Here is a 22,084-nt window from a genome sequence, read left to right on the forward strand (position 1 = left end):
AGTTCCACTCCGGAGGCTCCGAGGGGGGGGGTTTGGATTACGCCGGGGGGGGTAAGAGGGTAAAGAAGGGGAGTATCGGATTACAAGGAGGGGTGAGGAAAGGGGTATCGAATTTCGCGGGGGTGAGGGAAAAAGGGGGTGTCGGGTTACACAGGGGTATCGGATTTTGCGGGAGTGAGGAGGAGGGGGAGTATCGGGTTACACAGGGGTATTAAATTACGAGGGGAAGGGGGAGGGAGAGGGGTGACCTTGGCATACCACCGGGATGACTCACCGGGATGACTCACCCGCGCCGCTGGTCCGCGCGGGGGGGGAGGGGGTCCGCGTTCGCGTTCGCGGTCGCGCCGCGGGTCCGCGTGGGGGTCCGCGGGGGCCGCGTAAAGGTCCGCGGTTGCGCCGCGGGGTCCGTCGAGTCGCGGGGGCCTCATTCGCAACGACGACGCTAGGCGACGTACAACGGGTAAGACTAACTCGACAGCGCACTGCGTAGTTTGTCGATGCAAAATTCTCCAAGGTCTTGCAACATTTTTCGAAATAATCTTTGGGAATCATAGTCTTGTTCCATTGCTACTCCACGTGCGTGGAGTACTACGTTTAGTAAGCGTCTCACCATAAACTTATACTCCTTAGTAGTAGACGTTTTTATCTCTACAAACTTTCTACGCGGTTCGCGTAGGCAATCAGTGTCTCGTCCATGATGGGAAATCGGCCCCTCGTCAAGCGGAACATGTCCTCCCGCGCGCGGCCGGGCGCGGATATCGTGCCCCCAAACGGAAGCCGGGGCGCGGGAGGAGCGCCTCTTTTCCAACATCTCTATAGCGTCTTCAAACTGGGGAGCGTCGGGCCCCCCCAAAATTTCACTGTCTTCTATGTCTTTAGGCACAAAAGGTTCGCGCGAATACAATACAAGAAACTTAGATTAATCACCCAAACACAAAAAAACACGTTCGTACACAAGAAACTTATAAAAAATATATACGTGTAACACTTTGCGCGGACTCGACGAGACTGAATTCAATGACGGTTGCAGAAGTCGCCAGAGAAAAAAATATAATGGCGGTGTATAAAACTGATAGTCGCGATACGTCTTGCATTACACCTGCGAGCGCCGATGTCCGCCAGAACATCTGTGCTTCGCTTCTATGTTATGATATGCGATATTTGATTGCAAATTCAAGCAGCCGAAGTTTTGGCGGACGTCGCATATACGGCTCGAATAGAAATGCGCGCGAAGAAAATATAGTATGATTTATACTTAAAAACTCCCCCGACAAGTTCCTACCTTGCCGAAGCCTCGGGGTGGGCGTGCGTGGTTCGCGGGACGCGGGGGACGACGGGACCGCTCGGCGGACCCGGTGTTTTCGGGGGCTGCGGGTGGCCGCCCTGAGGCGGGTGGGGGGGGCTTAAGGGCGTGCACGGGGATCACCCGCTCAGGGGTGTAGCCGGGCGCTCCCGACCAAAAGGAACCCCCCAAGCCAATGTGTGAGCGACCGTGCTGAGGGCTGCGTGGCGCAGGAGGTGCTGCGTCACAAACGGTGCCTCCCGGATACCGGGCGACCTCCGGGAGTATTTAGCCAAGCCTCGGGCATTCGCGGCTCTGCCCGGGTGAGATCGCGCGACCGCGGTACTCGTGGTACAAAAATGCAAAAAAATAACGTATAAAAAAAAAACACGGAGTATGAGGAGGTCCTCCAGGGCGTAGCCACCTTAGGTGACGAACGACCTGAGGAAGTTAGACCGGACAGCTTAGGGAAGGAGCCGGACAAGGCCCAGCCACAAGCTGGTAAAAACCGGATAAAGTATAGCAGGGCGGCACGTCGTCGTTATAAGAAACAAAAGCAGATGGAGGGGAAGAGCAGCGCTGAAAAGCCTGCTCCTGAACCAAACTATGCTTCTGCGACAATGCTAGGGACAGGAGAGCGAGCTTCCGGTGGGACGTGCAGGCAAACCAGATTGGAACAGAGCACACCCCAGTCCCAGCACAACACAATTGGGCAAAAGGCCTAAGATCGCAGCAGATCAGAGGACTTTTGCCCAAGCAACATCCGGCTTAGCAAGGGTGGCCATGGTTCCCATGGAGTATCCCGAGTTAAAGCTGGACCAAAAAGAAGCTGTGCTGTTGAGGGATAAGGTGAGAGAGGGTATCCTTGGCATTGCGAAATGTACCAAAGCTTCCACCTTCAGGAGCACAGCAGATAGGGACGGTGCAGTTATTTTTAACTATTTGAGAGGCAGAATAAGGGTCTCCAAGCCGCGGACTGGGTGGTCGCAAGGGGCAGCGAAAGTAGGGATGCTACGAGCACCCATTTCGCTGCCCTTATTGGGGAGGGAACGTTGAGTGCTCTTAAAGCACTCAACTTCAAACCCTTCTGTGGTCTCAGCCAGGCGACAGTTAGATTGCCTGGAGGGGACCGCAGGGGAGAGTTAGAAAGGAAAGAAGATGGGCCGAGGACTGCCTAATATATGGCGGGCTCCAACATCCCCTTTATTCAAATCAACTTGCATTACAGCAAATGCGCCTCGGCGGTTTTAGCCAGGTGCGCAGCTGTGATGCACACAAAGCATTTATTCCTCATCCAAGAGCCGTGGCTCGTCAAGGGACACATTAAGGGCCTTGAAGGTTGTGGTAAATTGTTCAAAGCAGACAACGCAGAAAGACCAAGAGCCTGTATTGTGGCGAAAGGTTCAGATGCCTGTCTATTACCACAATTCAGCGACGGCGACTTAGTGGCTGCAAGGCTGAAACTTAAAACAGGCGATGGAGGGATCAGGGACCTGATAGTGGGGTTTGTTTACATGCCCTACGATTCAGAAGAACTACCTTCCCAAAGAAACATGATAGAGCTAGTAGCATATGCGAAGGAAATGGGACTAGAACTTCTCTTGGGCTGCGATGAGAACTCACATCATTTGGTGTGGGGAAGCTCCGATATAAACCCGAGAGGGGAAAGCCTACTTGACTTCATCATGAGTACTAACTTGCAAATCCTAAATAGAGGAACAGAACCCACTTTCCTGGACTCTAGAAGACAAGAAGTGATAGATATCACGTTGTGCACGAGGGGTGTGGTGGATCTGGTGGCGGGATAGAGGGTCTCAAATGAACCTTCAGGATCCGACCACAGATATGCTTCGACCTTGTGAACTTACAAAAATCCGACTTAGTCAGTCGGCTAAAAAATACACCGACCAGATTCCACACAAAGAAGGACTTGGAGATCGCAGCGAGTTTTGTAAGCGATGCTATTAGGGAATCTTTTGAACTGAATTGCGTATTGAGACCGAGAAATGCCTCGGCCGGGGCCTCAGGGCGGAACGAAGAGCTATCGAGGCTTAGGACCGGTGTTTCGTATTCCACATCCTTTACATCGACGTTGAGGCATATTATTTCGTATCTCATATTATTTGTATTTATTTCGTGTCAACCGTTATACCTTAGGATTGTGTCGAGTCATAACACCGCGTCAACGATCATTTTGAAGATAATCGGGGGGCTCCGACAATTCCCGGAACCTTCCGATAATCTTGGCTACATATACCTCCCCGAACGGGAGGATCGGACACTCTCAATTCTGTCATCGCCTCTAAATATTGGTCTCCAGCACAATACGAAGCACCGTTTTCCCGAATCAGTAACGAGATCAATATACGCAATTAAACGAGAGTCGAGAAGTAAGAGAAGTCGCAATCATTTAAAAACCAATCCAAGCTGCCTGCTTTCCACGCGAGCGTGACCGCATCATCAATAATTAGAGGCACGTGCCTCGCCTTGCGTCGACCGAGGAGCTGCCCGGGACTATACGCGAGGAACTCAACAATTTGGTCCTTCGAGCCGGATCCGGCGAAAGCATACGAAAACTGGGGCAACGGAGTTGCGCCCAGCGACGGAGAAACGGCGGATCCAATATCTGCAAACGGTCACGAGTCCGTTGGACTTGGAGCGGCAGCTGAGACCAGAGACGGCTGAGTCGCTGGAACGTGAGACAATCGCACCGGTGATCAATCGGCGACCTTGCGTGAACGGAAGACGAGGACACTGCTGAGTCGCCGAGGAGGACGGAGTCCGTGTCGGCGAGCCGGCAGCGATCCAGGAAGCGAAGGACGAGCGTGCCGAGTCGCCGGGGAGTGGAGCTCCGTCGGCGTTCAATCGGAGATCTCGGAGAGGCAACGGGGGCGATGGACTGTCAGCCGTGAGCAGCGGAAGCATCCGGGGAGCAGTCAATCGGCAGTCAAGGTAGGAACTCGCGTTCTATTCATCGCCAATCCGTTAGCTAGTCGTTCGATAAAACGTAAAACATGGAGCAAAACGCGGGTCAGATCTCAGCGCTGAAGAGAAAACGCGAGTTTATAAAGGCGGCATGTGCGCGCATTCGAACGTACGCAGAATCGGTGAAGCTATTAACGCTTGAAACAATCGCGAATTTAGAAGTAAGAAGGGAAAGATTGTCGAGTTATTGGTCGGATTACAATAATTTGCAAGCCGAAATAGAGTCTCTCTGCGAAGACGAGGGAGACGATCGCGTGTCGTTTGAGGAAGCGTTTTACGAGCTAACCGCCGAATTACGCTGCGCGATCACTAATTATAACCGCACGATAGCCGGGGGTCAAGCCATGATATCCACGTCGATCGCGCCTCCGGCCGGCGTAAGCAACTCCGCAAGCAACGTACGGTTGCCGAAGTTAGATTTGCCGAACTTTACGGGCAATTACGAGGAATGGTTTCCATTCTACGAGATGTTCAACTCGATCATAAACGACAATCACGCAATAAGTAACCTTCAGAAGTTTCAATATCTGAGGGCATCGGTGACGGGCGAGGCGGCCAACGTTATTCAATCGTTAGAGTTATCTGAGCAAAATTATCTGGTGGCCTGGATTGCCTTAAAACATCGTTACGATAATAAACGCGCTATCGTGCACACGCATTTGCGTGCTCTATTTGAATTGCCGAGCATCGCGAAAGAAAACGCCTTCGAACTGCGTCGGGTGGCGGACAGTGTCGTCAAGCATGTACAGGCCTTGAGCGCGTTACGTTGCCCCACCGAGCATTGGGATGAGATGTTAATTTATCTAATCTCGTCTAAATTCGATCCGATCACTACGAGAGAATGGCACGCATCGCTGAGCGGGACAGAATTACCCACATACAGGCAGTTCGTGGATTTCTTAGAACAAAGGTGCCAATTGTTAGAATCAGTAAATAAAGGCGCGGTGGCGCAGACCAATGGAAAACGTTTAGCGGCTCATGCCGCTACCACCGCTCCCGCGTGCAGCTATTGCCACGGGGAGCATCTCATTTATTATTGCCGTGAATTTATTAAGTTGTCCGTCCCACAGCGGCTCGCTGAAATTTGAAAACGGAAATTATGTGTGAACTGTCTACGCGGAACGAATCACGCGGCTCGGAATTGTAATTCGGGTTCGTGTAAGAAATGCGGCGATAAACACAATTTCCTGCTTCATTTTCCTTCGAAATCTAACGATAATTCCACGAAAACAAAAACAAGGAACGCGTCGGCTCGAGACGATGCCGAGGAGACGACGGTTATGACTCATTCGTCGACTTCTCACAATACCGGTGTATTGCTTTCAACGGCGGTTGTGTACATTGTCGATGCCAGCGGAACAAAGCATCCGTGCCGCGTTCTATTAGATAGCGGCTCACAGGCTAACTTTATAGCGCGATCTTATGCCGAAAGGTTGCAATTGAGGGCAAATCCGAGTAACATAAAAATAATAGGAATTAACGGTACAATCAGCAACGCGAGCGAGGTCGTTGTAATAAAGTTACATTCACGATTGAACGAATTCGCCGCGACAATAGAATGCATAATAACGGATCGCATAACCGAGCGTCTCCCGGTGTCGTCAATTGACAGAACGGAAATACGGATACCGCCGACCATCAAATTAGCTGATCCAGATTTTCACCGAAGCTCGGACATAGACGTGTTGGTGGGTGCCGAATTGTTTTGGCAGTTGATTTGCGTGGGGCAATTAAGAGCCTCCCACGCGCACCCTACGTTACAGAAAACGCACTTTGGCTGGGTTCTCGCCGGTCGTTTCGGCGGCGAGACGCGTAAGACGCGCGCCCGCGAGATAGGAGCGTTCTGCGCGTCGATAACCGAGTCAGAATTGCAAAATCAGTTAGCGAGGTTTTGGCAATTGGAGGAGAGCTGCCGGCCTCGCGACTCGTATTCGAGCGTGGAGCGTTTTTGCGAGAAACATTTCCGCGACAACACGACCAGAGATGATCAAGGTCGGGTAATAGTTACGCTACCAATAAAGGAGGATAAAATAAGAAAGCTGGGCGATACGCGCGACGTGGCCCTGCGACGATTTTACGCTCTAGAAAAACGACTAGTTCGCGATCCGATTTTGAAGTCGCAATATAGCAATTTTATCCACGAATACTTGTCGCTCGGGCACATGAAATGGATAGATAGCGTGAATGACGATGACGGAGATTTGCCGGCGTGTTACCTGCCCCATCACTGTGTGCTAAAACCTTCAAACGAAACCACTAAGTTGAGGGTGGTCTTCGATGCTTCGTGCGAGAGTTCAACCGGAGTATCGCTGAACGACGCGCTTATGGTCGGCTCGACGGCACAGCAGGACTTATTCTCTATCATTTTGCGATTTCGTACGCTCGCGTTCGTTTTTTCGGCGGACATTGTCAAAATGTATCGCCAGATACTAATCAATCTGAAACAAACTAAATTGCAGCGTATATTCTGGCGAGACCACGCCGGCCTGATCTTACGAATAGGCGAATTATTAACAGTAACATACGGAACGGCAGCCGCCGCGCATCTAGCAATCAAAACCTTTGAATTCTTAGCGGAGACCTACACGAAACAGTTTCCCGTAGGAGCGGAGCATATAATGCGCGATTTTTACGTTGACGACATGCTATCGGGTGCCGATACGCTCGAGGAAGCACTAAAAATAAAGAGCGAGGTCGTGGAAATTTTGAGTCGCGGCGCGTTTCAGTTAAGCAAATGGTCCTCGAATCATGTAGCTCTGTTAGGTGAAGATCAAAACAAACATAACGCCGATGTTCAAATCGACAGGGAATCGACGTCGCGCGTCCTCGGAATTGTTTGGAATCCGTCTACGGATACATTCCGTTTCGCAATTGAGAAGCCGGCAAACACGAATAAGATAACGAAACGTATAATATTATCGGAAATCGCGAAGCTGTTCGATCCGTTAGGCTTACTCGGCCCGGTCATCATATTACCGAAAATATTGCTCCAAGAGATTTGGCAATTGAAGCTGCAATGGGACGAATCCATCCCGCTGGATTTGCATACAAGGTGGTCCGCGTTTAAAGAGCAATTGACCGCGCTGAATGAATTGAGAATACCGCGATTCATCAAGGGACGCGGCGAGCATTCGCGATTTCAGATACACGGATTTTGCGACGCCAGCCAGCGAGCGTATGGCGCGTGCTTATATATTCGGAGGCAAATCGGGGAGAATGAATTTCGCGTCGACCTGTGGTGTTCAAAGACTAGAGTCGCGCCTCTGAAAACGATTTCCATTCCTCGGCTGGAGCTTTGCGCGGCGCTATTGCTAGCGCAATTATGGGACAAGGCGCGATCTTCTATCGAGGTGGGAGAGGCGCAGTCCTTTTTATGGTCGGATGCCACAATAGCATTGCGGTGGATTTCGTCGTGCTCGAGGAAATGGTCGGTATTTGTTGCAAATCGCGTCGGCGAAATACAACGGCTAACACGCGCTTCGGACTGGCGGCACGTGCCGTCAGCGCAGAATCCCGCCGATTTGTTGTCTCGAGGTATCTACCCGCATGAGATTCGGAGTTCGGCATTGTGGTGGCACGGCCCCGAATTTTTGAGGGAGAGCGAGGCCGCGTGGCCAAGGGATAATCCATACATCTCCGAATCTGAGATGCCCGAGATGCGAAGGACCGTTGCCGTCGCTGTTGCGGCAACGGCGAATCCGTTCGTGGAGCTGGCGCACAGATGCTCCAGCTTAAACAAATTGTGCAGGATCATGGCCTATTGCCTGCGATTTCTCAAACCGCATCTTTACCCGCACAGAGAAGCAGGCACTCGTGTCTCACACGAAGAAATCTGCACCGCGCTCGACTGCTTATGCAGGAACGTCCAGAGAGACGCGTTTTCCAGCGAAATCCACCAATTAGAAAGGGGGGTCTCGCTTACTTTCTCCAGTTCTTTGACTTCGTTAGCGCCATTTTTGGACGAGCGGGGATTGATCCGCGTCGGGGGGAGACTGGGAAATTCCGAATTGTCGTACGGTGCCCGCCACCCGATCCTACTTCCAAAAAATCATCGGCTTACTTACACAATACCGGTGTATTGCTTTCAACGGCGGTTGTGTACATTGTCGATGCCAGCGGAACAAAGCATCCGTGCCGCGTTCTATTAGATAGCGGCTCACAGGCTAACTTTATAGCGCGATCTTATGCCGAAAGGTTGCAATTGAGGGCAAATCCGAGTAACATAAAAATAATAGGAATTAACGGTACAATCAGCAACGCGAGCGAGGTCGTTGTAATAAAGTTACATTCACGATTGAACGAATTCGCCGCGACAATAGAATGCATAATAACGGATCGCATAACCGAGCGTCTCCCGGTGTCGTCAATTGACAGAACGGAAATACGGATACCGCCGACCATCAAATTAGCTGATCCAGATTTTCACCGAAGCTCGGACATAGACGTGTTGGTTGGTGCCGAATTGTTTTGGCAGTTGATTTGCGTGGGGCAATTAAGAGCCTCCCACGCGCACCCTACGTTACAGAAAACGCACTTTGGCTGGGTTCTCGCCGGTCGTTTCGGCGGCGAGACGCGTAAGACGCGCGCCCGCGAGATAAAAGCGTTCTGCGCGTCGATAACCGAGTCAGAATTGCAAAATCAGTTAGCGAGGTTTTGGCAATTGGAGGAGAGCTGCCGGCCTCGCGACTCGTATTCGAGCGTGGAGCGTTTTTGCGAGAAACATTTCCGCGACAACACGACCAGAGATGATCAAGGTCGGGTAATAGTTACGCTACCAATAAAGGAGGATAAAATAAGAAAGCTGGGCGATACGCGCGACGTGGCCCTGCGACGATTTTACGCTCTAGAAAAACGACTAGTTCGCGATCCGATTTTGAAGTCGCAATATAGCAATTTTATCCACGAATACTTGTCGCTCGGGCACATGAAATGGATAGATAGCGTGAATGACGATGACGGAGATTTGCCGGCGTGTTACCTGCCCCATCACTGTGTGCTAAAACCTTCAAACGAAACCACTAAGTTGAGGGTGGTCTTCGATGCTTCGTGCGAGAGTTCAACCGGAGTATCGCTGAACGACGCGCTTATGGTCGGCTCGACGGCACAGCAGGACTTATTCTCTATCATTTTGCGATTTCGTACGCTCGCGTTCGTTTTTTCGGCGGACATTGTCAAAATGTATCGCCAGATACTAATCAATCTGAAACAAACTAAATTGCAGCGTATATTCTGGCGAGACCACGCCGGCCTGATCTTACGAATAGGCGAATTATTAACAGTAACATACGGAACGGCAGCCGCCGCGCATCTAGCAATCAAAACCTTTGAATTCTTAGCGGAGACCTACACGAAACAGTTTCCCGTAGGAGCGGAGCATATAATGCGCGATTTTTACGTTGACGACATGCTATCGGGTGCCGATACGCTCGAGGAAGCACTAAAAATAAAGAGCGAGGTCGTGGAAATTTTGAGTCGCGGCGCGTTTCAGTTAAGCAAATGGTCCTCGAATCATGTAGCTCTGTTAGGTGAAGATCAAAACAAACATAACGCCGATGTTCAAATCGACAGGGAATCGACGTCGCGCGTCCTCGGAATTGTTTGGAATCCGTCTACGGATACATTCCGTTTCGCAATTGAGAAGCCGGCAAACACGAATAAGATAACGAAACGTATAATATTATCGGAAATCGCGAAGCTGTTCGATCCGTTAGGCTTACTCGGCCCGGTCATCATATTACCGAAAATATTGCTCCAAGAGATTTGGCAATTGAAGCTGCAATGGGACGAATCCATCCCGCTGGATTTGCATACAAGGTGGTCCGCGTTTAAAGAGCAATTGACCGCGCTGAATGAATTGAGAATACCGCGATTCATCAAAGGACGCGGCGAGCATTCGCGATTTCAGATACACGGATTTTGCGACGCCAGCCAGCGAGCGTATGGCGCGTGCTTATATATTCGGAGGCAAATCGGGGAGAATGAATTTCGCGTCGACCTGTGGTGTTCAAAGACTAGAGTCGCGCCTCTGAAAACGATTTCCATTCCTCGGCTGGAGCTTTGCGCGGCGCTATTGCTAGCGCAATTATGGGACAAGGCGCGATCTTCTATCGAGGTGGGAGAGGCGCAGTCCTTTTTATGGTCGGATGCCACAATAGCATTGCGGTGGATTTCGTCGTGCTCGAGGAAATGGTCGGTATTTGTTGCAAATCGCGTCGGCGAAATACAACGGCTAACACGCGCTTCGGACTGGCGGCACGTGCCGTCAGCGCAGAATCCCGCCGATTTGTTGTCTCGAGGTATCTACCCGCATGAGATTCGGAGTTCGGCATTGTGGTGGCACGGCCCCGAATTTTTGAGGGAGAGCGAGGCCGCGTGGCCAAGGGATAATCCATACATCTCCGAATCTGAGATGCCCGAGATGCGAAGGACCGTTGCCGTCGCTGTTGCGGCAACGGCGAATCCGTTCGTGGAGCTGGCGCACAGATGCTCCAGCTTAAACAAATTGTGCAGGATCATGGCCTATTGCCTGCGATTTCTCAAACCGCATCTTTACCCGCACAGAGAAGCAGGCACTCGTGTCTCACACGAAGAAATCTGCACCGCGCTCGACTGCTTATGCAGGAACGTCCAGAGAGACGCGTTTTCCAGCGAAATCCACCAATTAGAAAGGGGGGTCTCGCTTACTTTCTCCAGTTCTTTGACTTCGTTAGCGCCATTTTTGGACGAGCGGGGATTGATCCGCGTCGGGGGGAGACTGGGAAATTCCGAATTGTCGTACGGTGCCCGCCACCCGATCCTACTTCCAAAAAATCATCGGCTTACTTATCTTATAATAGAACGAGAGCACAGGCGTAACCTTCACGCGGGATTGCAGGGCACCATAGCCGCGGTGCGACAGAGCTTCTGGCCGCTTTCCGTGCGCTCCGTAACGCGGAAGATTATTCGACAGTGCGTCGCCTGTTTCCGATGTCGTCCCGTTACATCTGAGGCAAAAATGGGAGTGCTGCCCCCGCCTCGTGTAACACCGTCTCGGCCATTCTCAAATTGCGGAGTTGATTACGCAGGCCCGCTTATCGTGCGAGAAGGCATGCGTCGAAATGCTCGTAATAGCAAGGCATACGTTTGCGTCTTTGTGTGCCTCGCCACAAAGGCAGTACACTTAGAAGTAGTCAGCGATTTAACGACCGAAGCATTTCTGGCTGCCTTCAAGCGCTTTATTTCGCGTCGAGGAAGCCCGGCTTCCATGCATTCCGACAACGGTACTAATTTCAAGGGCGCCTCCCGCCAACTGTCGGAATTATATGAATTCTATAGGTCAGATAAAAATCAAGACAAAATAAAACAATTTTGCTGCGATCTAAGGATATCTTGGCAATTCATACCGCCCGGAGCCCCGCACTTCGGCGGGTTATGGGAGGCCGCGGTAAAGTCCGCGAAATATCATTTGCAGCGTATCGCGGGCGACTCGCATCTCACTTTCGAGGAATTGCAAACGACACTGTGCAAAATAGAGGCAATACTCAATTCGCGTCCGTTAACACCGCTGAGCTCTGATCCGAACGACTTATCGTATATTACGCCGGGACATTTTTTGATTGGCGATGTCTTGAACGGTTTTCCTTGCCGAGATTTGACCGACATCAACGAAAACAGATTGGTGCGCTGGCAAAGAATCGAACAGCTCCGCCAGCACTTTTGGAGTCGCTGGAGCCGCGAATACTTGAATCAGTTACAGCAGCGGCATAAATGGGCTACCAGCAAGGGCGAGCAACTGAAGGTCGGGCAGATGGCGCTAATCATACAACCTGGTGTGCCGCCTCTGCAATGGATTTTGGGCCGCGTCACTGAGACGCATCCTGGTTCCGACGGCACCGCTCGATCGGCAACGGTGGCCACAACCAAGGGATCAATTGTCCGGCCGCTGGCCAGACTAGCGATCTTGCCGCTAGAAAATTCGAGTAAATAAATTCCGCACTCGCGATTGAAATAAAGAATTGAGAAATTTTATCCATATCCCTGACTAGGCTGAGAGCCGCTAATGTTCTTGACAAGTAAACGTTTGACTAAATTTGTATCTGACAAATTTCATTATTTATTTATACTAATTGAATTATTGCCTGTGCACGTTCATTCAATTTATTATGTTTAATCTATTATCATTTCATTTGCATTATATTTATTCCTGTAGTCATGCTACTGATAGAATCATATTATTTGACCATGTATTATATTCGTACTCAGATGTATTATTCGTAATTTAAGATTGTAAGACAAGGTCTTCCAAGGCGGGCGGTGTTTCGTATTCCACATCCTTTACATCGACGTCGAGGCATATTATTTCGTATCTCATATTATTTGTATTTATTTCGTGTCAACCGTTATACCTTAGGATTGTGTCGAGTCATAACACCGCGTCAACGATCATTTTGAAGATAATCGGGGGGCTCCGACAATTCCCGAAACCTTTCGATAATCTTGGCTACATATACCTCCCCGAACGGGAGGATCGGACACTCTCAATTCTGTCATCGCCTCTAAATATTGGTCTCCAGCACAATACGAAGCACCGTTTTCCCGAATCAGTAACGAGATCAATATACGCAATTAAACGAGAGTCGAGAAGTAAGAGAAGTCGCAATCATTTAAAAACCAATCCAAGCTGCCTGCTTTCCACGCGAGCGTGACCGCATCATCAATAATTAGAGGCACGTGCCTCGCCTTGCGTCGACCGAGGAGCTGCCCGGGACTATACGCGAGGAACTCAACAACCGGGGTAAGAAGGTTTTTCAAAATAGGGCTAAAAATATAAATACGTTGAAAGCCTGGGAAAAGCACAAGGCTGCTCAGCAAGACTACAAAAAAAACGATAGTTAACTCTAAAAGAGCGGGGTGGAGGAACTATTGCGAGAGAATTGAGAGTGCTCCGGAAGCATCCAGACTCTGCAAAATTCTCTGCAAAGAGAGTGACTCACAGTGGAGCTGTCTCAAGCTCCCTAATAGAGAATTCACAGAAACAACTGAGGAGAGTTTGAATCATCTCATGGAGACCCACTTCCCGGGATTTCAGAAATCCTTTTCAGACACAGAGAACCAACGACAACCACCATAGCGGTGGTGATTATGCAAACGCCGGTAACAGTGGCGACACGCGCGCGGCAGAACTCGTATGGCGAGAAATCAATGCCGCGTTCAAAACGCGAATAATGACCGGTGCGGTAATTAATATAGACCATATAGAGCCGCGACAATTTTTGGAAGACGCCTGCAGCGTAGTGTGCAAGCGAGTGCGAAACATTATAAAAAAACATAACTGTGTCAAAGTGAACACCGCGTTCAACGGGGAGTTTGTGGCGGGTGATAAACGTGACAATAAGAGTATATGTACAAATAACATAGAACTCTGTCGTACATCGCATTTGCGCGATTGGTACGAGCGGCACGTTATCGAGCCCACATTAGCAAAATTCGAGGAGTTCCAGGAACGCGACAGTGGGTGGGCGTTGACTCGAATCCTCAATTTGACGGTGAGCGTCAACAAGTACAATCCTTTGCGCGCGGGGAGTCATTTGGAATTGCCTAAAGACATTAAAGTGAAGAACGCGGTGATCAACGTGCTGTTTATATGTGGACAATGCGTGTTTTGCATGGTCAGTGGTCGCCGCCTTACATCCAGCCGAAATACATTCAGAACGGGAATCATCATACCCGCATTATTCAAGGGTGCTGGATTTACGAGACATTGAGTTCCCAATGACGTTGAGTCAAATTAAACAGTTCGAACGACTCAACAATATATCCGTCAACGTCTATACCATCGAGGGACAGAAGACGTCAAACGTTCTTCTAATACGGCTTACCGACCGCACGAGTGTTAAAAAACATGTAAATCTGCTGTACGTGCAGGATCCGCGAGACAACAATGTTGGACATTTTGCGGGGATTAAAAATCTATCCCGTCTCGTGAGCTCACAATTGAGCAAGCATCATGGTCAGAAGTACATTTGTATGATCGGTAAGTACTTATATACTTTTTAATAATAATATATATATATATCATTTTTATATTTTGTGTATACAAAATTTATATTTATGATTTTTTTGCAGATGTCTTCACTACTTTAGTTCGAGCGACAAGTTGCAGTCTCACACTGTGGACTGCCGAAAGGTAAACGACTGCGCTATCAAACTACCGAGTGAGGACAACAAGTGGCTGTGCTTCAAGAACCAAAGCAGGAAAGAGCGACTTCCCTTCGTGGTATACGCCGATCTGGAGTGTGTGCTGCAGAAGACCCAACCGGAGACGGAACACGCGTCATACGCTATCAACATCATTGGGTATGTAGTATAGCATACTACGTACAGTGCTCGTACGATGAAACGTTATCAGCGTATCGATTTCGTCGCGATAATGACTGCGTTGCGTGGTTCGTCGAGGAATTCAAAGGATTGGCGCATCGCGTAAAGAACATATTGTCCGACATTGTATGCATGGTAGACCTAACGCGAGACGAGTGGGAGACATTTCACAGCGCGGCGCAATGTCACATATGTGAAAAACCGTTCGCGTCAAATGATAATCGTGTACGCGATCATTGCCACTTAACTGGGCGTTACATAAGTCCAGCACACTCGACGTGCAATCTGAATTATAAGGATTCTCACTTAATTCCAGTAATATTCCACAATCTGTCAGGCTATGACGCGCATTTTATTATCAAGGAGATAGCTGCCGCGTTCGAAGACAAGATTGATGTACTGCCTATAACAAAGAAAAAGTACATCTCATTTATTAAACACGTGAAAGACACTACGGAAAAATCAGATTCGCGAAACAATATAAAATTAAGATTCATCGACTCGTACAAATTTCTGAGCGCGAGTTACGCAAAATTAGCATCCTTCCTAGATAATGATAAATTAAAAATTATACGTTCAAAATTTTCCGCGTTATCCGACGACGATTTCAAATTATTGACGCGAAAAGGTGTCTTTCCATACGAATACGTGGACAGCGTCGAAAAGCTGGAGAATACGTGTTTACCGCCGCGCGATTCATTTTACAGTTCCTTGACCGGTGACACCGTATCCGAGAGCGATTACGCGCACGCCGCGAACGTATGGCAGCGATTCTCCGTTCGAACCCTGGGCGAATACAGCGATCTATACCTAAAAACCGATGTATTGCTGTTGGCCGACGTGTTCGAAAATTTCTGCGACAGCTGCGTCGTGAGTTACGGACTTGAACCCCGCGTACCACTACACTTTACCAGGCTTTACGTGGGACGCCATGTTGAAACATACGTGTGTCAATTTCGAACTGCTGACCGACATTGACATGGTTATGTTTATCGAACGTGGTATTCGCGGTGGCCTGAGTCAATGTTCCGGCAGATACGCGCAAGCCAACAACAAGTACATGCAATCGTACGATTCATCGAAACCGTCGTCGTACCTAATGTACTTCGATGTCAACAACTTGTACGGCTGGGCGATGTGTAAACCACTGCCCTACGCGATGGGTCAAAGACGTTTCGAATTTCGACTTTAGCGCGATTGCTTTGGATTCGCCTACGGGCTATATTCTCGAGGTCGATCTCGAGTATCCGCAGGATAAACACGACGCGCACACTGACCTACCGTTCTGTCCGACGCGCGATAAACCGCCCGGCAAACGGCAGGACAAACTTCTCGCCACGCTGCACGATAAGAAGCGTTATGTTATTTATTATCGCAATCTGCAGCAGTGCACGTGCAGCAGCTACGCGACGAATCTTGCGCGACAACGCTCTGTGTCGCACCGCCACAGATTTTGACGCAAGGTCGCGCAAGATTCGTCGCGTAGCGCAACCTGAGACTGACGGTGACGCGGTTAACAAACTATACGTGGATCAGTGCGTCACCATAATAAAAACGGTCGCAATAGTATGAAAAGTCATCGCTTTCATCACTTTCATAGTCCGGTAACCACGAGCGATTATTGTCAAGCATCATTTCTTCTTGCTCACTGTTATGAAAAAATAAAAAAATGTTCACGTCGCGAAAGCTAATGTTTGTTTCGTTGACATTCGCCGCAATCCTTAATCATCGGAGCGGGACCGTCGATGTGCGTTTGCTGCCACGGTTGGTTGTAATGTTCGTCACAGCGACGATAGGTCTGAACCTCTGAATCCGCCTTTATATGCTCCGGAAGCTTGTCCCACACGTAGTAAATGTGATCGCCGCACATTTGCAACAGAACGGTTTTCGGCACAAATTGCAGCTGTTCGGCGCTAAAATTGCGAATGTCCGAAGGTCTCGACAGCAGGACAAACATCTTTGCGATTGAGCGATAAAAGAATCTTTTTTCCAGAGCACTTGCACGTGATAATGTTCAACCATACAATAACGAAGAAACCGCGATACTTTTCGATTGATGTATCACTCTCAAATCTGACTACTGCGGCTCAATACGCTTCATCCCTCGTTATATACCCTTTGCTCTCTCTCTCTCGCTTCAACTGATTTTTGGAAAGATCTTTTTCTTTGTTTCGCGTACTGCGTCGTAAAAAATAGCGTGAAATGGTTTAGTCTACGCGTTAACACCTCCCTTTTCCTCGAAAATGTTGTTTACAACGAACATGTTCCAACAAGTTCGATGCATTATCGGGTCGATCATCGTCCCGATAACGTCATTTCTTTTTTTGTCTTTAACGTACTGCGTAGATAGATTGTCTTTTAAGTATAAATTATACTATATTTTCTTCGCGCGCATTTCTATTCGAGCCGTATATGCGACGTCCGCCAAAACTCCGGCTGTTTAAATTTGCAATCAAATATCGCATATCATAACATAGAAGCGAGGCACCGATGTTCTGGCGGACATCGGCGCTCGCAGGTGTAATGCGAGACGTATCGCGACTATCAATTTTATACACCGCTATTATATTTTTTTCTCTGGCGACTTCTGCAACCGTCATTAAATTCAGTTTCGTCGAGTCCGCGCAAAGTGTTACACGTATACATTTTTTATAAGTTTCTTGTGTACGAACGTGTTTTTTTGTGTTCGGGTGATTAAACTAAGTTTCTTGTAATGTATTCGCGCGAACCTTTTGTGCCTAAAGACATAGAAGACAGTGAAATTTTGGGGGGGCCCGACGCTTCCCAGTTTGGAGACGCTATAGAGATGTTTGAAGAGAGGCGCTCCTCCCGCGCTCCGGCTTCCGTTTGGGAGCACGATATCCGCGCCCAGCCGCGCGCGGGAGGACTTGTTCCGCCTGACGAGGAGCCGATTTCCCATCATGGACGAAACGCTGATTGCCTACGCGAACCGCGTAGCGAGTTTGTAGAGATAAAAACGTCTACTACTAAGGAGTATAAGTTTATGGTGAAGACGCTTACTAAACGTAGTACTCCACGCACGTGGAGTAGCAATGGAACAAGACTATGATTCCCGAAGATTATTTCGAAGAATGTTGCAAAACCTTGGAGAATTTTGCATCGACAAACTACGCAGTGCACTATCGAGTTAGTCTTACCCATTGTACGCCGCCTAGCGGCGTCGTTGCGAACGAGGCCCCCGCGACCCGACGGACCCCGCGGCGCAACCGCGGACCTCCACGCGGCCCCCGCGGACCCCCGCGGACCTTTACGCGGACCCGTGGCGCGACCGCAAACGCGAACGCGGGCCCCCTCCCCCCCCCCCCCCCGCGCGGACCAATGACGCGGGTGAGTCATCCCGGTGAGTCATCCCAGTGAGTCATCCCGGTGAATCATCCCAGTGAGTCATCCCGGTGGTATGCCAAGGTCACCCCTCCCCCTCCTCCTTTCCCTCGTAATCCAATACCCCTGTGTAACCCGACACCCCCTCCCCCTCACCCCCGCAAAATCCGATACCCCTGTGTAACCCAACACCCTCTTTTTCCCTCACCCTCGCGAAATCCGATACCCCTGTGTAACTCAATACCCTCCTCCCCCTCACCCCCGCGAAATTCAATACCCCTGTGTAACCCGACACCCCCCTTCCCCTCACTCCCGCGAAATTCGATACCCCCTTCCCTGACACCCCCTCGTAATCCGATACTCCCCTTCCTCACCCCCTCACCCTCCACGCGTAATGCAATACCCCCCTTTCCCTCACCCTTCCTTGGAGCCCCCGGGGTAGAACTCCCTTATATACACTACTCTGTTATTTCTGTTATTACTGTTATTACTGTTATTATTGTTATTACTGTTATTACTGTCATTATTATTATTATTATTATTATTATTATTATTATTATTATATTATTGTGTTATTGTAAAGGATAAAGATATATACCTCAAGGGGGCCTTAAAAGGCGTTTTTAAAAGAACGTACCCAACTCTATCCAATTTTTCCCCCACTATTACCATTTCCTTTGGACCAATGGTTTAACGTCTCTTCTGAAAGACGGAACCCAGTTTTCCATCTAGGGATAACTCTCTCCGCTAGATGGGGGACAGCGTTTTTACTGAGAAATTCTCAGTTGCTTAGCGGGATTTGAACCCGGTTTTCCGGATTACGAATCTGGCGCTCTACCCACTAGACCAGCCGTCACCCTTTATTATTATATTATTATATTATCTTTATTATAATAAAGAAACAAAGTGTGTAGCCTTTTTTTGTTCGCTATGATCTCGAAAACCATTTCACCGAATTTTTACCAAAAGTATATAAAATAAGGGTAGAATTTCCCGGGAAGTGCCATAAAATGTATAATTTTTCGTTACCGATCTTTTTGGAAACCGGTATCAGAAATACACATAACCTCAATTTTTCACTTAAAACATTAAAGTATATAATCGGTAAGTATTACTTAAAAAACCAAGGAATAAAATTGATAATTGGTAAGTGAAATATCGAGGTTCTGTGTACATCGCGAGCAAGCAATCTCAAAATTCCTGAAAAAAAGCCCGGGTAAACCAAGGGATGATGTCGCTGATCGGTAAGTGTAATATCGGAAAAGCGGAAATGACTCAATAGTGTGAAACTCGAGTAGAAAAAGACCGGTTACGACATGTTTAATCCATAAAAATATTTATGCGGTCCGATTTGAAATTAGAGGCATTTAGTTATGATTCAAATTACGAATATCAATTTCATCCGAGAGTAATAATTGGGCAAATGGATGCAATATGTGATTATTGTCAAACAAAAAAGTTTAAAACTTAAGCACCTAGAATGTGTTATTCATGCGGAAAAGTTAAACTATCGTCTTTAAATCAACCACTCGACACGCTCTTTATGTTTGTTCACAATAAGAATATTGAAACACAAATGAAGTCGTTTTAAGAAAAACGAATCCCTATGCTAGAAAAAATCTACTTTAAAAAACGTTTTTTTTATTGTTATTTCGATCATTTACAAGTTCTCATCCTCTCCCTTCAGAAAACTTTTAAACGCAAAAAAAGCTGAGTGCGATACAACAAAATGTACTTGTTGAATTCATTCCACCTTAAAAATCAGAACTCAAAACGAGAAGGCCAAAAACTTGAGACACGAAACATTTTGGTCTTCTTACGGATACCTACTATCAATTTAGTTAAACAAAGATTACAAATAAAAATATCTGATCTTTTGACATGGTTGCATTTAGATTGTTTTTTATTTAATTCAAATTAACTACACTTTTACTCTTCTATTTTTTATTAGTATGAGTAATGAATGCCAAGAGAAAACAGCAAATAAGTTATTTGTGGTCAAGTAATATGTGGCGGCTGTGAGCGCCCTGAGAGGCGGCGGCTCAACCGCCACACCGCGCGCGTATAGGCACGCGCCTACGGAACGGCAACCCGTTCCACGCGTCCTGCCAGGCATGAGCGCCAGCGGCACGGCAAGCGGCCGCGCGCGCTAAAGCACGTGTTCCCAGGATGACACCGGGATAACAACAAGCTCGCGCCGCTAGGCGGCTGAGCTTTCGCGTATTTAATATTTCGCCAGGACGGAATACAAGGCCGCACCAGGAAAGGTTCCCCAGCATTTTCACGGCTCATACGCTCCCTATAAACGGAGGTATCGAGAGTAAAATACTTTTTGGTATTAACGACGCTGCAAAAACACGGCTGGACCAAGCCGCCAACATCACGCCCGTCGCTGCCGCCTGACAACCCAGCGCAGCCCCAGGAACGCCTGACGAGAGCGTGGAAGCTGATTCGGCTTGAATCACCACCGTGGCCGCTCACCCGTCCACCGAGAGCACATCTCACCACGTGGGATATCCGCCTGCGCTGCCGTACATCGCCGCGGTACACCGTCACCTCCCAGACAGCACACAATATCCTATGGATGTCCATATTATGTCCAGAATGCCTATATACGTTATATAAATATTTATAGGATATTAGTGCTATCGGGGCTTGTTGTCACCGCTGCCTGCGTCACCGGGGGACCTCCACTCACAGGGCACGCAGACCATGCCACCATTACGAGTTCACCGAGGCCTTCAGGTTCAGCCTTCCATTAGCGAAACCGAGGCGCAGACAGATAGTGAGTGGGAGGCGCCCACCGCTGAGAGAGGGACACAGGCGTGCATCCCGAGGCCAGCGGATACCCAGGCTACACAAACTGAGGACGAGGACGTCAACCCTCGCGAATTCTGTACGCCACCCGGAACACCGCCGGCCCGGAAGCGCCTAAATCAGTGGGGACAACAGCCACTCCACCGGACGCGGACACAGCCCTCTATTACGTGGGCTGAGCGACCACCGCAGTAGAACAGTACAATCGGCCCTTTTCAGGGCCACATAGATAAACCACACCAACGGTCCTTTTCAGGGCCACGCCCAATCACTGTACATAAAAACCTGTATATAGAAGTTGTATATACGTTATTATAAGAATATATACTGTGTCTACCAGATCTTCACTTCTCATCATTTGCGGTTCCTTGACACTGCGTATCCTACCGTCTCGAAGCGAGCGAACGATAGCGAGCGGAATAAAAGTAGCCATAACGCTACATAATATAAAATTTATTATCTACTTGTAAATCATATAAAAGATAAAAGATAAAGATACGTTTTTATTACACAGATCTCTATATCAGTCGACAAAGTAAAAGAAGGCATGTAAGTGAATATTATTAACTTGACGATTAGGGGGTAATCGAGAAATGTAAATAATAGCTAAATAGATATAAAGATAGAAATAATACTTTATTACCCAAGTTGGGTCTAAAAGGGCGTTTTGCAGGGACGTACCCAACCCTGTACATCCAATTTACAATACTTTATGATTTACATACATTATGTTACATAATTTATATAGACATATTCTTCTTCAATCTTTTTCGCTGTCTCGTCTTTCTCGGTCCTCTTTCGTTAATTGTTGGATCCTTTCTCTTTCTTTCTTATTCTCCTCCCTCCTCCATCTCGTCTCATTTCTTCTATTGCTTTCATCCATTCTTCTCCCTCTCCCTTTTCTCCCAGTAATCTCTCCACCACATCTTGCCATCCCTCTCCTTCCCACTCCTCCCATCTCGTACATTCCTCCCATATATGTTCCCATGTCTCCTTTTCCCTCCCACATATCCTGCATTTTTTATCCTCCTCATTTCTCCAGTACAGTCTCTCCCTCACTTCATTACCAAGTCTAAATCTTGCAACCCTGCTCTATTTTGCTTCCTCCCATCCCTTTTTTAGATAATCCGGAATCCCATCCTTCCTTATACTTTTATACCAAAGTACAATAGGTGGTATAAGAGTGTATATTCTCTCTTCCATTTCTCCTTTTTCTCCAATACCTCCTCTTCTAACTCTTCCTCCCCTTCCACTTCTACCCCGATCCCTTCCAGGTAGTCCTTTCTCTCCTGCTCTCATCTT

General features: G+C 48.4%; 2 protein-coding genes across 2 annotated transcripts in view; both read left to right on the forward strand.

Moving 5' to 3' along the window:
• Positions 1-22,084, forward strand: part of LOC143902167 (E3 ubiquitin-protein ligase rnf146-like) — a 250,938-nt gene that overhangs the window by 194,572 nt on the left and 34,282 nt on the right. The gene's annotated exons all lie outside the window — the stretch shown is intronic.
• LOC143902091 (uncharacterized) lies at positions 1,642-2,460 on the forward strand. Its single transcript, XM_077414802.1, has 3 exons — positions 1,642-1,656; positions 1,910-2,191; positions 2,236-2,460. The coding sequence occupies exons 1-3, from the start codon at positions 1,642-1,644 to the stop codon at positions 2,458-2,460; spliced, it is 522 nt and encodes a 173-aa protein (XP_077270928.1).

This window comes from Temnothorax americanus, unplaced genomic scaffold, assembly GCF_048541705.1.
Source record: "Temnothorax americanus isolate GAGA-0224 unplaced genomic scaffold, ASM4854170v1 Scaffold38, whole genome shotgun sequence".
NCBI lineage: Eukaryota > Metazoa > Arthropoda > Insecta > Hymenoptera > Formicidae > Temnothorax > Temnothorax americanus.